Source organism: Ranitomeya variabilis, chromosome 2, assembly GCF_051348905.1.
Source record: "Ranitomeya variabilis isolate aRanVar5 chromosome 2, aRanVar5.hap1, whole genome shotgun sequence".
Lineage (NCBI taxonomy): Eukaryota > Metazoa > Chordata > Amphibia > Anura > Dendrobatidae > Ranitomeya > Ranitomeya variabilis.
In genome coordinates, this window is record NC_135233.1 from 1,001,825,703 (window position 1) to 1,001,842,276 (window position 16,574).

General features: G+C 41.5%; 1 protein-coding gene across 1 annotated transcript; it reads left to right on the forward strand.

Moving 5' to 3' along the window:
• Positions 1 to 5,422: 5,422 nt before the first annotated feature.
• LOC143810116 (odorant receptor 131-2-like) lies at positions 5,423 to 15,929 on the forward strand. Its single transcript, XM_077293010.1, has 2 exons — positions 5,423 to 5,483; positions 14,796 to 15,929. Exon 2 carries the CDS (start codon positions 14,817 to 14,819, stop codon positions 15,726 to 15,728), a length of 912 nt encoding a protein of 303 aa, XP_077149125.1. The 5' UTR covers positions 5,423 to 5,483; positions 14,796 to 14,816; the 3' UTR covers positions 15,729 to 15,929.
• Positions 15,930 to 16,574: the final 645 nt, after the last annotated feature.

Consider the following 16,574-nt stretch of genomic DNA (forward strand, 5'->3'; position numbering starts at 1 on the left):
AGGGCCTGGCTGGCAAGGTCTTGCTGGCTGAGTCTGGCTGGGTCTCTCGGGCATGGAAGGGTCTCTCTTGCTGGCTGGTACATTTGGGAATGACCTGTCCTCTTTATATAGTTTTTGGGTTGTCTGGGCAAAGTTGCCACTTTTTGGAGCATGCTCAATCAAAAAAAGCGGATTGAGGCGACGGATCCGCCAAAAAGCGGATCGCGACGGATCCGTCGCCCATAGGCGCCCATTCTAAAAAAAGGCGGACGCGACGGATCCGCCGCGTTCCGCCTTTTTGGCGGCGCCAAAAAACGTTACAAAGTCCGTCAATGTCTAGACAAAGTCCGCCAAATATCGACGGATCCGTCGCATGGCGGATGGAACGGACGACCATCCGCCACAATCCGTCTCTAATGCAAGTCAATGGGAAAATAGCGGATCCGCAAAAAAAAAAATTACGGATCCGTCATTTCACGAAAATGGCGGTTTTTGACTGACGCCGAAAGACTGAAGTGTGAAAGAGGCCTTAGCTGTTCAGAATAACAGTCATTTTGACCAGGGATGCCCAAACATTTACATGCCACTATACAACTCAAATCCATACTGTAAATTTGGGTACTATAACTGTAGGAAAGATTAAGGCACTAACAAATTTATCTAACATCTCCCAAACTCTATCTGCTAGCTTGTATTATGCATAGTATGGGAAAGCCGGCTGACAAAAGAGGATTTGAAGAGCTGATTGTGCTGATTAGTCTATAAGAACAATTATGGCATGAAAATGAACAAATATGTAATTGCACACAAATATTTTACATAGAGTACAATGATGATTTAGTTTTGTTAAAAATCAATTAGGGGGATCATGGCCAAATCGTGCCAATGACTGGGGTCATTTTATTGTGGAATTATTATGAGAATTCGTGAAACAAGGCTGGGAACTTTGTAATACTGCAGGTGAATAGGTGAGAAGGAAAGGGGAAGCTGATTCACAGCAACACCATGGATGTATTACCATCATGGACTTTGATATATATTCATGTTTTCCTTTCTGTTTTTATTTTTCATGATAGATTTATTTAGTCTGTTTTTGAGACACTAGAATAAAAGTGGTTATCTTGACTTGATGTTAATATCATTTAAAAATAGGCCTTATAGACACCACGTGGGCCATAAAGAGCAATAATCAGGTTCTGTCTCACTGACTTTTATGGTAATGATTTCTAAGTATACTGTATGATTTGCACAGAGATTATTGTGCAGGAAGGGGAAAGTAGAGCTGTGAACTCTCCTATTATGAAGGTTGGATGTCGTATTATCTAAAAATAGGTCTCAATGTATGATATGTTTTCTTAGCAGTTGTTAAATGGATTGTCCACTACTGGACATCTCCAGCTTAACCAATTCAGGACCTGACTTAGAATAAAAATAATGGATACTCACCTCTTGCAGCAGTGGCGTTCCAGTCATATTGGCATCTCTGTTCCCATTGTTGTCACGTGGCGGCTGTAGCCAATAAGTGGCTGCTCGTCGGCTGCAGCTCATCAATATTCCATCAGGACGGATGTCCACTCTGATGAAATAGTAAAAGCTGCCACAGACAAGCATACACATGTGACACAACAATGATGGGACCAGCGGTGTCGACATAGCTGGAACAGCGGCGTCGATATAGCTGGAACAGTACAAATGCAAGAGGCAAATATATAGTGCTTTTATTTTTATTCTGGTCCTGATTAATTAAGCTGAGGATGCCCAATAGTGAATAACTTCTTTCGGTATATAAAGAAATGCAGTAAAACAAAATTACCTGTTTCATGTCAAATAGATAAAGTTCCCTAGTAGATACCTGTCCTCCTAAGTTGTCAAGGAAACTTTCCCCCTGCTGCTAGCATTGTCAGAGGTATTCTTTGCAGCATGAGATGGTGCATTGTCATGAATGAAGATGATTTTGCTCCTGAAGGCACGTTTCTCCTTTTCATACCATGGAAGAAAGTTGTCAGCCAGAAACTCTATGTACTTTGTAGAGGTCATTTTCACATCTTTAGGAACCTTAAAGGGCGCTACCAGCTGTTTCCCCATGATTCCAGCCCAAAACATGACTCCTCCACCTCCTTGTTGGGACATGGTGGCCATCCACCAACCATCCACTACTCCATCCATCTGGACCATCCAGGGTTGCTCGACACTCATCAGTAAACAAATCTGATTGGAAATTAGTCTTCATGTATGTCTGGGCCCACTGCAACCGTTTCTGCTTGTGAACACTGTTTAGGGGTGGCCGAATAGTAGGTTTATGCACCACAGCAAGCCTTTGAAGGATCCTACACCTTGAGGTTCGAAGGACTCCAAGAGGCACCAGCAGCTTCAAATATCTGTTTGCTGCTTTGTAATGGTATTTTGGCAGCTTCTCTCTTAATCCAATGAATTTCTCTGGCAGAAACCTTCCTCATTATGCCTTTATCTGCACGAACTCTGTCTGTGCTCTGTTTCAGTCACAAATCTCTTCACAGTATGATGATCACTCATAAGTTTTCGTTAAATATCTAATGTTTTCATCCCTTGACCAAGGCATTGCACTATTTGATGTTTTTCGGCACCAGAAAGATCCTTTTTATTTCCCATGTTACTTGAAAACTGTGGCCTGCTTAATAATGTGGAACATTATTTTTAAGTAGTTTTCCGTTAATTAGAATCACCTAAGAACACTAATTATCACCTGTGTTTAAGATTGATTTCAGTGATCCATTGAGCCCTGAAACACAATACCATCCATGAGTTTATTTGAAAAACAAAATAATTAAATCTTTATGACACTTATATCCAATTTGCATAATAATTTGGAACACGGTGTAGCACCATTTTAGTAGACCTCTCCGCCTCAGGAAGGAGAAATGCAAGATTCTCCTTGTAGTGTGGGTCTAGCAGGGTGAACAACCAGTACTCTTGTTTGGCCAAGATAAATGTAAAACAAGGGTAACGGGAAAGGCAGAGGTACATAAAGTCTGCCATATGTGCTAAGGTCCCTACAGTCAACACTTCGCTATCTCTACCATGATGACAACTCTCCATCTCCTCCTCCATCTTTTCCTCCTCATTCCCCTCCTCAGTCCATCCACGTATGAGAGATGGGACAAAGCTTGTGTGGGTATTAGCCTGTCATGTCAGACGCTGTTCAGACCAGGTCATCCGACAGACAGCGGTAGTTCCGCTTTTGACCACTATTTGCTCATTGGCGTCGGCTAGATTTTGTCTAGCTGTTCCGGGGTTAATTTACCTGATCCTCGGATTGGAGGCTGGGCCATGCCCATTGCCTTTAAATAGTTCTCCTGATCATTGGGTGTCGCCGATTATAGCTTCTGTCTTGCGCATTTGTTATCTCGGTCTGGAGTGGAGAGCTGGTCATTGGAGTATCGTTGCTGGTGGTGTATTTTCCCTTGTCTTATTTACTCCTTCCTATATTTGTGTTTATTTTGCCCTGCACATTTATAGTGTATTCCTGAGTGTCTGCAGCGTGATGTATACTTTCCTTTATCGTTGTCTGTGCTAACTGTGGGTACTGGTGTATTGCATTCACTGGGTGGAGTGCGGAGGTTTCCAGCTCAGGGTTGTATCAGGAGGCAGGGTGAGGTTCGAGGCCTGAACATGCATACCATCAGTGTAAACTTCAGGTAGAGGGCCAGTCAGTATTTCTCTAGTCTTAGGGAAATTGCAGGGGCCCGGGTTATAAGCTCTCGCCCACCTAGTCTCTCTGACATAGCCTCTTTTGTGCCGGCTCCTGTTCCTCCTTCTCCTCAGCCTCCACCTCCTTATTTTTACCCAACTTGCACTGAGCATATTAGATGAGGCTGGGCTGGTTAGTATCTCCCTGTCTTCCTCCATCTCCACTTAGTCCGCCTGCAAAGCTGTATGTTTAATTGTCAGCAGCGACTGTTTAAGTAGGCACAGAAGCGGGATCCTTGCGCTGATTATGGTGTCATCGCTGCCCTCAATCTATGTGAAGTCCTCAAAGTCTTGGAGAACTGCACAAATGTCAGGCATCCATGCCCACTCTTCAGTTGTCATGTGCCGAGGCTGAACAGAATACCAACAGGCGTGTTGGAGCTGGTATTCCATAACTGCTCACTAAGCCTTGCTAGCATGTGAAGTGTGGTGTTCCAGTGTGTGGTGACGTCATACACCAGTCGGTGAGCTGGCACTTGTATGCGCTGCTGCAGCACTGCCAGAGTGGCCATAGCTGGAGCTGATTTTCGGAAATGGGCGCTGATGTGGCGTACCTTGATCAGAAATTCTGGCAAATCTGGCTAGGTTTTCAAAAACTGCTGAACTACCAAGTTGAGCATGTGGGCCAAGCATGGTGCGTGTGTGAGCTTGCACAAGGTTACAGACATTATCACACACAACCATGCCTGGTTGTAGGTTCAGTGGCGGGAGCCACGGATCTGTCTGGTCTGTTCCTTTCAATAACTCTGTTGCGGTGTGTGGTTTGTCTCCTTGACAAATTAGCTCAGCATCACCTTTTGTTGCTTAGCTGAGGCAGTGCTGCATAGCTTCCAACTTTCTGGCTTATGTGGACAACAGGCTCTAAGATAGCACATTGGACATGGAGAATGAGGTGGACCAAGAGGAGGTGTAGGAAAAGGTGTAGGAGGTGGAGGAAACCCTGGTAGAAGTAGGGCCAGCAATCCTCGACATCGACAGCACATGTGACATGCCAGGGTGGGACTCAACCCCAGCCTCCACATTATTCACCAAGTTTGCCGTCAGGGAAATGTTGCGTCACTGGCCACAAGTGCTTGTCCACATGTCAGTCATTAAGTGGACAATCCTAGTAACCACTTTGGTAAGGATATGGTGATGTTCCTGGACACGTGCTGTTACAAAGTGGGGATGCCACACCGGGAAAAATAGTGGTGACTGAGGACAGGGTACCAAATTTAACTTGTAGCAGGCAAATTTTGTTTTTTATTTCAAGCCAATGAAATTTCACACAAACCAAGTTCTACAATATATATGACAACAGTCCATTTTTGAACAACCACATTTATACACCTGGAGCTGGCCAATTATTTTTTTTATTTCAAACCAACAACATTTCAATACATGCAGGTGTATGACAATAGTAAATTTTTGCAACAGAAATTTTTTGTGAACTGTACCAGGCCAAGCGGTTTTGAAAAATGTAAAATGTAACAATAACCATGTTAAACTGTATGGCTGGCTAATTGCATCCTAAAAAAATATGAACAGTTTTTTGGAGTGTTAGATACCGCCTTAATGTAACAATAACCGTGTTAAACTGTATTGATGAATAATTGAATCCAGAAATATTTTTCAATGTTTTATGAACTGTTACATACCACGAGATGTAACAGAAAGCACCTAATACTCTTTGGATAGCTAATTGATTCCAGAAAATTTTTCATTGCTTTTTTACAGTGTAATATACCACCGAAATGTAACAGAAAGCACGCAATACTCTATGGATGACTAATTGAATCGTAAGTTGAAAAACGATAAATATTGCACCATTATTTACCAAGAATGATTACTCTAGAACATTGAAAATGCATTACTGCCATAGAAAATCGGAAAAAAGCGCTATATAATGTACACATGAAATATTTATCTACAAAAATTGCTATGGAAAAAAGGAAGGTACTTTGCGCATAGATTGGCCAATATACGTGAGCCAATTTGCCACATAAGGCGTCCTTCGTAAATTGGGTAGACAGATGAAAGCACATGTGTTATGCTGAACAACCTGCAGCCAGAATTGCAGATTCAGACCAAAAGTTTGGACACACCTTCTCATTTAAAGATTTTTCTGTATTTTCATGACTATGAAAATTGTACATTCACACTGAAGGCATTAAAACTATGAATTAACACATGTGGAATTATATACTTAACAAAAAAGTCTGAAACAACTGAAATTATGTCTTATATTCTAGGTTCTTCAAAGTAGCCACCTTTTGCTTTGATGACTGCTTTGCACACTCTTAGCATTCTCTTGATGAGCTTCAAGAGGTAGTCACCGGGAATGGTTTTCATTTCACAGGTGTGCCCTGTCAGGTTTAATAAGTGGGATTTCTTGCCTTATAAATGGGGTTGGGACCATCAGTTGTGTTGTGCAGAAGTCTGGTGGATACACAGCTGATAGTCCTACTGAATAGACTGTTAGAATTTGTATTATGGCAAGAAAAAAGCAGCTAAGTAAAGAAAAACGAGTGGCCATCATTACTTTAAGAAATAAAGGTTATTCAGTCCAAAAAATTGGGAAAACTTTGAAAGTGTCCACAAGTGCAGTGGCAAAAACCATCAAGCGCTACAAAGAAACTGGCTCACATGAGGACCGCCCCAGGAAAGGAAGACCAAGAGTCACCTCTGCTTCTGAGGATAAGTTAATCCGAGTCACCAGCCTCAGAAATCGCAGGTTAACAGCAGCTCAGATTAGAGACCAGGTCAATGCAACACAGAGTTCTAGCAGAAGACACATCTCTACAACAACCGTTAAGAGGAGACTTTGTGCAGCAGGCCTTCATGGTAAAATAGTTGCTAGGAAACCACTGCTATGGACAGGCAACAAGCAGAAGAGACTTGTTTGGGCTAAAGAACATAAGGAATGGACATTAGATCAGTGGAAATCTGTGCTTTGGTCTGATGAGTCCAAATTTGAGATCTTTAGTTCCAACCACCGTGTCTTTGTGCGACGCAGAAAAGGTGAACGGATGGACTCTACATGCCTGGTTCCCACCGTGAAGCATGGAGGAGGAGGTGTGATGGTGTGGGGGTGCTTTGCTGGTGACACTGTTGGGGATTTATTCAAAATTGAAGGCATACTCAACCAGCATGGCTACCACAGCATCTTGCAGCGGCATGCTATTCCATCCGGTTTGCGTTTAGTTGGACCATCATTTTATTTTCAACAGGACAATGACCCCCAAACACACCTCCAAGCTGTGTAAGAGTTATTTGACCAAGAAGGAGAGTGATGGGGTGCTACGCCAGATGACCTGGCCTCCACAGTCATCAGACCTGAACCCAATCGAGATGGTTTGGGGTGAGCTGGACCGCAGAGTGAAGGCAAATGGGCCAACAAGTGCTAAGCATCTCTGGGAACTCCTTCAAGATTGTTGGAAGACCATTCCCGGTGACTACCTCTTGAAGCTCATCAAGAGAATGCCACGAGTGTGCAAAGCAAAAGCTAAAGGTGGCTACTTTGAAGAACCTAGAATATAAGACAAAATTTCAGTTGTTTCGCACTTTTTTGTTAAGTATATAATTCCACATGTGTTAATTCATAGTTTTAATGCCTTCAGTGTGAATGCATAATTTTCATAGTCATGAAAATACAGAAAAATCTTTAAATGAGAAGGTGTGTCCAAACTTTTGGTCTGTACTGTATCTAGATGTGTTGTGAGAACTTTGAACCCCCAAGTATTTCACTACAGTTTATAACGCAGAGCCGTGAAAATAAAAAATATTTTTTTCCCACAAAAATACATTTTAGCCCCAGTTTTGTATTTTCCCAAGGGTAACAGGAGATATTTGGACCCCAAAAGTTGTTGTCCAATTTGTCCTAAGTACACTGATACCCCATATGTGGGGGGAACCACCGTTTGGGCGCATGGCAGAGCTCGGAAGGGAAGGAGCACCATTTAGAATGCAGACTTAGATGGAATAGTCTGCAAGCGTCACGTTGCGTTTGCAGAGCCCTGATGTACCTAAACAGTTGAAACCCCCCACAAGTGACCTCATATTGGAAACTAGACCCCCAAGGAACTTATATAGATGTGTTGTGAGAACTTTGAACCCCCAAGTGTTTCACTACAGTTTATAACGCAGAGCCGTGAAATAAAAAAATCTTTTTTTCCACAAAAATTATTTTTTAGAACTCAGTTTGGTATTTTCCCAAGAGTATCAGGAGAAATTGGACCCCAAAAGTTGTTGTCCAATTTGTTCTGAGTACGCTGATTCTGCATATGTTGGGGTAAACCCCTGTTTGGGTGTACGGGAGCGCTTGAAAGGGAAGGAGCACTGTTTTACTTTTTCAACGCAGAATTGGCTGGAATGAAGATTGAACGTCATGTCGCATTTGGAGAGCCCCTGATGTGCCTAAACAGTGGAAACCCCCCAATTCTAACTCCAACCCTAACCCTAACACACCCCTAACCCTAATCCCAACCATAACCCTAACCACACCCCTAACCCAAACACACCCCTAACCCTAATCCCAACCCTAACCACACCGCTTACTCCAACACACCCCTAACCCTAATCCCAACCATAACTGTTATGATCCGGTGACCCTGGAGCCGCATGAGACTATCTCTGGAGTAGGTGGTACCTGTACTGACCGCAATCCTAATACTGACACCGCAACTAGAAGTAGCCGTGGGATGTACCTAACCAGGCCTAGACACCTCGACACAGCCGGAGGACTAAATACCCCTAAAGATGGAAATGGGAAATCCTATCTTGCCTCAGAGCAGAGCCCCAAAGGATAGGCAGCCCCCCACAAACATTGACTGTGAGTTTAAGAGGAAATACGTACACAGGCAGAAAAAACAGAGTTTAGCAAAAGAGGCCCTTCTAGCTAGATAGAAAGGATAGGACAGAGTTCTAAGCGGTCAGTATTAAAACACTAGAAAATTCCACAGCAGAAAATACTATATACTACATCTAACTAAAGACATAGGATGTATATCTGCATCATAGATGTGCAGTGCACATAGATTGCACTGCACATAAAAGCACACTGCATGCGTGCTACAGAGAACCAAAACAAGGCACTTAACTTAGCTGAAATGACAGCAGGGCAGTGGAGCCAGACAGAGATGCAATCCCTCCAAGATACAATGGACAACTGGCAGGGATTGATGGATCCTACAAACCTAAATACCTAATAGAGCTGCAATAAGAAGAAACACCTGCCCTGGCCTATAATCCAGAGACCACTGCACTACCACTAACAACCACCGGAGGGAGCCCAAGAGCAGAATTCACAACACATAACCCTAACCACACCCCTAACCCTGACACACCCCTAACCCTAATCGCAACCCTAATCCCAACTGTAAATGTAATCCAAACCCTAACTTTAGCCCCAACCCTAACCCTAACTTTAGCTTTAACCCTAACTGTAGCCCTAACCCTAACTTGAGCCCTAACCCTAACCCTAATGGGAAAATAGAAATAAATACTTTTTTTTATTTTATTATTTTTCCCTAACTAAGGCGGTTATAAAGGTGGGTTTGATTTACTATTTATAGCGGGTTTTTATGTTTGGCAGCTGTCACACACTAAAAGACGGTTTTTATTGGAAAAAATAGTTTTTGCGTTACCACATTTTGAGAGCTATAATTTTTCCATATTTTGGTCCACAGAGTCATGTGAGGTCTTTTTTTTTGCGGGACGAGTTGATGTTTTTATTGGTACCATTTTGGGGCACATGACATTTTTTGATCGCTTTTTATTCCGATTTTTGTTAAGCAGAATGAACAAAAATAACATTCACAGAAAAAAGGATGTCTTTGGAGATGTAATTTATACCAAAAATTCACAGAAAAACCCCCAGTGTAGCTATTAGATATAAAAAATACCTTTTATTGATTTATCTAAAAATACTTAACCAGTGCACCAACCAAACCCATCACCATATAAAACCATACAATAGGAAAGGCCAGGAAGGTGCCTAGCCCTGCACTACACTATATGTACCCTACCTGCCAGCGGAGGTTGGCACCCTAAGACCTGCGCAAATGGCGCCCCCGCTCACCATCGGCTGTCCCTTCTACCCCTATATAACCCTGTGGGATGGGGTAGAAAAAACAGTTACATGTATACGGTGTGCCCAATGATGTAGATAGGGTCCTAACTCTTAAAGCACAATGAGCAAAAAGGATAACCCTACTTTAACCCTGCCTACCAGCGGAGGTTGGCACCCTATTTTAAAGTTGACGCAAATGGAGCCCCTGGTCCTCGACGGCTATCCCCAATATATCCCTTGTCAATAAGTCAAAAAAGGGGATTTATAGAGTAAGGTGCTATAATGCTTCAAGTACCAATTCAATGCAAATATTGCTGGAGTTTCTTAAACATGGGTCCCCCAGTGTCCATTCATACACAGTTCCCAAACACATCAGAGAAAACTCCCCCAAGTTATCCCTACAAAGTGCTTTAAATCATTATTTCCTCCTTGGAACTAGTACAATCAAAAATTCATCAATAGAACTAGATAGAAAAAAATATATATATCCCAATCAAAATAATTCGTCAAATGTGATTCATCCAAATATACAGGGGATATATCCATAAAGAAACTCAATAGCCAGTAAGCATGTCCACAACAGAAACTCGACGCGTTTCCTCTCTAAACATGAGGTTCTTCATAGCTCATTTAAGCTAATGAAACAAAATGGCATGTAGATATAATGTAGCAACCATATTATTACAGAGATCAGGCTATAAAGTATCATATTTCGGGCTAAATAAATGATCTTTTGTCAAAAGGATATACTTGACAAACATAAACCGATAAAATATCCTCAAATGCGAACAGATAATGATTTTTAAATGACCTCTTCTGGCCAATAAAGCAGGTAAATTTCTCGCCGATTGTGCCAACAGAGAATATCATAAATAGCAACCAAAATTAATTTGTTTGTTCAGCCCCTTTGAAGAAACAGTATCCAGTCTATGTATCCATCTAAGTTCCTTTTGCAGGATCCTTTTGTCTAAATTGCCACCTCTAATTGAGGGGCCACCAGTTCAATAACACAAACAGAGAAGGATTTGAGGTCCCCCTGGTGCACCTCACGTACATGTCTAGAGATGGGGTCTCCCTAGCATGCCTGATGTCACCCAGGTGGTCCCCAATTCTCCTTCTCAACTCCCTCCTTGTTTTACCTACATAATTTAAGGGACAAGTGCACTTGCATACATATATCAAGCCATTTGTCTTGCAATTGTCAAAATGTCTATTGGCAAACACTCGACCCATGCTCTCACTACAGAAATGATTTCCTGTTGATATATAACCACAGAAGGAACAGCTGCCACACCGGAAAGTGCCCAGCTGTTTTCTGTTGAGCCAAGTTCCACTTTTTTGGGGGAAAGTAAAGGTACTATGTACTAGCTGATCCCTTAGGGATCTCCCCTTTCTATAGGTGATCAAAGGTGTTTCGGACAGGAACTCTCTTATGTCCGTATCAGCCAATAAGATGTCCCAATGTTTATTGATAATACCCCTCACCTCCTGGGAACAGTCATCGAAGTGCCCTATCAATCTCAGAGGGGGGGTTCGATTTATCATTGACCTTAGGTTGAAGAAGACTTGCCCTTGATACTGATTCCACCTGTTTAAATGTTTCCTGAAGAATGTTATTCGGACAATCCCTCTCGAGGAACCTATCTCTGAAGTTACGTGCCTCAGTATAGAAAGAAGTACCTGAGGAGCAATTTCTCTTAACTCTCGGATATTGTCCCTTGGGAATCCCCTTCCCGAGTCCAAGAGGATGATGACTGTTCCATCTAAGTAGATTGTTTGTAGAGGTGGGTTTCCTATACCGTATACAGTGGTACCCAAACGGCCCTCATTATCCTTACTTATTGTAATATCCAAAAAGTTAATAGAATCAATTTCTGATGTAAACTTGAGACCCATCTCATTATTGTTCAAGTACTGAACAAAGTTATCAAAAGAAGAAACATCACCAGTCCACAAAATCAGAATATTGTCAATGTAGTGCCCCCAAAATAATATCTGGGGGCACCACCAAGACAAATTGTCCTCACTAAAAACTACGGTGTCCTCCAACCAGCCCAGCAGCAGATTAGCATAGGTGGGGGCACAGCGACTACCCAAAGCTGTGCCCCTGAGCTGGTGGTAGAACTTACCGTCAAAAAGAAAAACAATTTTGTGTTAATATAAACTGTAGAAGATGAACTATGAACCGATTATGTTCAACAAATTGAGTACCTCTAGATCTTAAGAAAAAATCAACAGCTCGTAAACCCATATCATGCGGAATGCTACTATATAGTGCCTCAACGTGAATTGACACCAATAAATTATGTTTACCAACCATGATATCTTCAATCTTTAGCAATAAATCTGACGTATTACGTACATAGGATGGTAGAGCTGTGACAAACTGCCTCAAAACTTTATCAATATATATGCCGCAATTCTGTGTGATAGAATCATTCCCTGAAACTATCGGTCGTCCCTTCAGGGGTGATAAACCTTTATGCACCTTCGGGAGTGCATAAAAAAACAGGTATAGTTGGTGTTTTTTGCAGCATAAAATCTTTTTCATTCTTTGATATCAACCCAGAGCCCAAGGCTTCCATGAGTATACCACCCAATTCAACATTAAATCTCTCAGTTGGATCATTAGGTAACAACCCACATGTTGATACATCCATCAATATTTTAAGGCACATCTCCTTATAATTAGTATAATCCAAAATCACCAGATTGCCCCCCTTGTCCAATGGTTTAAACACCAGATCTTTCTTTTCTGATAGGGCATCAAGGGCCCTTCTTTCATTAAGAGACAGATTTGAAACAGTTTTTCTCTTATTAGTGCCAAGTTTTTTTTTTAAAATCGGACATTACTAACTGCATAAATATGTCAATGCTTGTGTTCATGGACAAAGGGGGCATCCTGGTGCTATCAGGTTTCAAGTTAGTGAAGGGACCAGCTCCAATTGGTCTAGAGCCCTCCTCCAACATATCAGTCAGGATACTCACATCTGTGAATTCTGAAATGTCAATACCCAAAGTGACACATTCTGCTTGGTCATGACTTTTAAAAAAAAAATTCCATTTTAGTTTTCGAGTGAAAAGATTAATGTCCTTAACCCATTCAAATTCATTGAATCTATTTGTGGGAACAAAACCTAACCCCTTATTGAGAACTGTTCTTTCTATATCAGACAAAGAATAGGATGATAGATTGACTACTCTTTTGTCATCACTTCTTTTACTTAATATCGAGGAGCCCCCAACCGCTCTTTCAACTGGTAGGGAAAATTTCTCCTTTCTAAAAAAGAAGCAGAAGCAGTGGAAGAGGAAGAAGAGGCAGAGGGTCCTAGGGGGGATACTTGATAACCAGTTCCACCTTTTGTTGGAACAAATCTCCTCTTCCCTGGCCTTCCCCATCTTTCTCTACATGGCCTAAATCCTTGACCAATATTATTTCCACCGTTTTTTCTACCCCATCCCACAGGGTCATATAGGGGTAGAAGGGACAGCCGACGGTGAGCGGGGCGCCATTTGCGCAGGTCTTAGGGTGCCAACCTCCGCTGGCAGGTAGGGTACATAGTGATGGTCTTGGTTGCTGCACTGGTTAAGTATTTTTAGATAAATCAATAAAAGGTATTTTTTATATATCTAATAGCTACACTGGGTTTTTTTCTGTGAATTTTTGGCAGAATGAACAAAAACCAGCAATTCATGAATTTCTTTTGGGGGGGCATTTATACCGTTCCGCATTTGGCAAAATTGATAAAGCAATTTATTCTTCGGGTCAGTACGATTACAGCGATACCTCATTTCTATCATTTGTGTATGTTTTATACAATAAAAACTATTTTATAGAAAACATAATTATTTTTGCATCGCTTTATTCTGAGGGCTTTAACTTTTTTATTTTTCCGCTGATGATACTGTATGGCAGCTCGTTTTTTGTGAGACAATAAGACATTTTCAGCGGTATTATGTTTATTTATATTAGTCTTTTTGATCGCATGTTATTCCACTTTTTGTTCGGCGGTATGATGATAAAGCATTGTTGTTTGCCTCGTTTTTTTTTTTTACGGTGTTCACTGAACGGGTTAACTAGTGGGACAGTTTTATAGGTCAGATCGTTACGGATGTGGTGATACTAAATATGTGTACTTTTATTGTTCTTTTTGTTTACATAAATAAATGTATTTATTGGAATATATATACTGTATATTTTTTCTTTATTTAGGTTTTTTTAAAAAAATTTTTTTACACATGTTAATATTTTTTTTAAAATTTTTAACATTGTCCCAGGGTGGGACATCATTGTATTGTGTCAGATCGCTGATCTGATACATTGCAAAGCAATGTGTCAGATCAGCGATCTGACAGGCAGTGCAGGAGGCTTGCCGGCGCCTGCTCTCAGCAGGCACTAACAAGCCACCTCCCTGCAGGCCCCGGAAGGACCCTTGCACCCATCTTTGATCCGGGGCCTGCAGGGAGGACTTGTTCCGAAGGTCTCAGGGAAGCACGCATGAGCCCCCTCCCTGCGCGATGCTTCCCTATGCCACCAGAACGCTGTGATCATGTTTGATCGCAATGTTTTGGGGGTCAATATGCCTGGAGCAGTCCGTGACCGCTCCTGGCACATAGTGCTGGATGTCAGCTGTAATAATCAGCTGACACCCGGCCGCGATCGGCCGCGCTCCCCCCGTGATTGCAGCTGATTGCCTAAGATGTACTATCCTGTCGCTGGGAATTAAGTCCCAGCTCACCTGGACGGGATAGTACATCAGATGGCAGAAAGGGGTTAATGTTGGAAATAACCCTTTAAGAAATTATTTTCCTATATTATCATGATTATTTTTTATATATTCGCCATACAATCAAATGGATTATATAGATTATAAAAAGGATTATAAATAACACTACTACAACATAACGACTAGATACATAGGCAACAGCGACCCTGATCTATTATATGTCTGCCAATGTGTACTGTATGTTAAATACTAATATACGGTCATTAATTTGTCTAAACATTTATTAAAAACTACATATTTGCTTTGTTTTGCAGATTTAACTTTACCTATATACTATGAACACTAGCGATGATGACTCCAGCTCAAGTCGAATACTACATACAGTCAAAGGTTCCTTCTACCTGCTAGATTTCCTCATCAGCTCCATATTTACCATCTTGATAACTCACACTGTGTGGAGAGACAGCGTACTGAAGAAGGAAGTGCGATACTTGTTGTTGTGTCACCATCTGGTGTGCTTGTCATTGTTCTTTGGCCTAGGGGTTATATTTAACCTCTTCAGAGCTTTCCAGGTTAATGCCCCAGTCCTTTTTTGTTGGATCATTTTTGCAGTGCAGATAATGTTTGGAAGAGCGGTGCTGTTGACTCTTGTCTTGATGGCTTTGAACACTTGTCTAGCTATTTGCTGGCCTCTTAAATACTTAAGATTAGCTCATTCTTTAAAGTTTAAATTGACTGCATGTTTATGGATTATTGCCTTATTGGACCCTGTGGTGTCACTTTTATATGAAAGTATACAAATGGGTCAACAGTTTATTGTTAAACTGGATCCAACTTGTCCAAATACTTTATCCAGTGCATTTTCAAGAATATTTGGAATTATTTTTATCGTCATATTACTAATACTTATTGTGGGATCTTACGTTATTATGTTTAGAGAAGGAAAACGAGCTGGACATTTTACAAAATCCAACCACCAAGCAAAAAGAACCATCTTGATTCATGGATTACAACTAGCTCTCCACATCGTCCCAACACTGATGTCCATTGGGATAGGTGGGAACCCAGATTTTTTTATTTTGGATGTGACTAGTTTTATAATTTTTTCCCTAGGTCAGTGCCTCAGCCCTGTTGTACATGGACTACGATCTTCAGAACTGAGACACAAACTTAACGAAAGACATTCTTGCTGTGGAGCACTGGACAGATATGGGCCTGAAAATGTTCAAAATGGACACAGCATGTAAGTGGGTCAGAACTTGTGTCTTTGATCCCATACATGAGTTCCCCCACAGGGATGAAGCAGTGATGGACACAAGTACCACAGTTTTAAGTTTTGAACAAGTTTTACTCAACATTTACTCAAGCAAGCGCAACAATTACAGTCTCTGAAAGATGTCACAAGCTTTATGTTTATACACTAGTTGACAGCTTTTGCTCTGTGCACACCAATTTGCACACCAATTATCATGCATTTAGCTTGTCTGTGATGCTATATAAAGGCACTCAGCTTAGAAGTTACAGTATTGTGAGGCTCACATCTTGTTGGTTATAGTGCTAAAAGTACTGTCCAATAACCATTTCTCACTTGTCAACAGGGTCAGACTATTGTGACCAATCCTGAATACAGAAACCCAAATTTCACTATGTGAATAACAAAGTAGTGCACATTTTTGACCACCACTATAGTCAGTGAATGGAGCAGTAGTTGCACATGCTCAGTTCGGCTCCATTCACACAAGGGATTTTGGGTCTTCTTTTCTGATTAATGGGAGTTCGAGTTATGAGACCATTAGGTAGGAGAAATCTAAGTTTATGGGACAACACTTTTAGCTGGTACAATAGCTGCCACTAAAAACAATTACAATCCTTCAGCTCAGTGTGGATAAAGGTTTCATAGAACACCTTGTAGTAGGTTACGTATAGCACAGTCTACAGTAATTCCTTTAAGAACAGTCCATGATGAATACTCACATTTGTAGGACACAAAGTTAGCAGAGTTTCACAATATTCAGGCCCAGCACAGGCCACAGACTCGTTTAACCCTCCTTCCTGCTGTCTCAGGTCCCTGCAAAATGTCACAATCCAGGCCA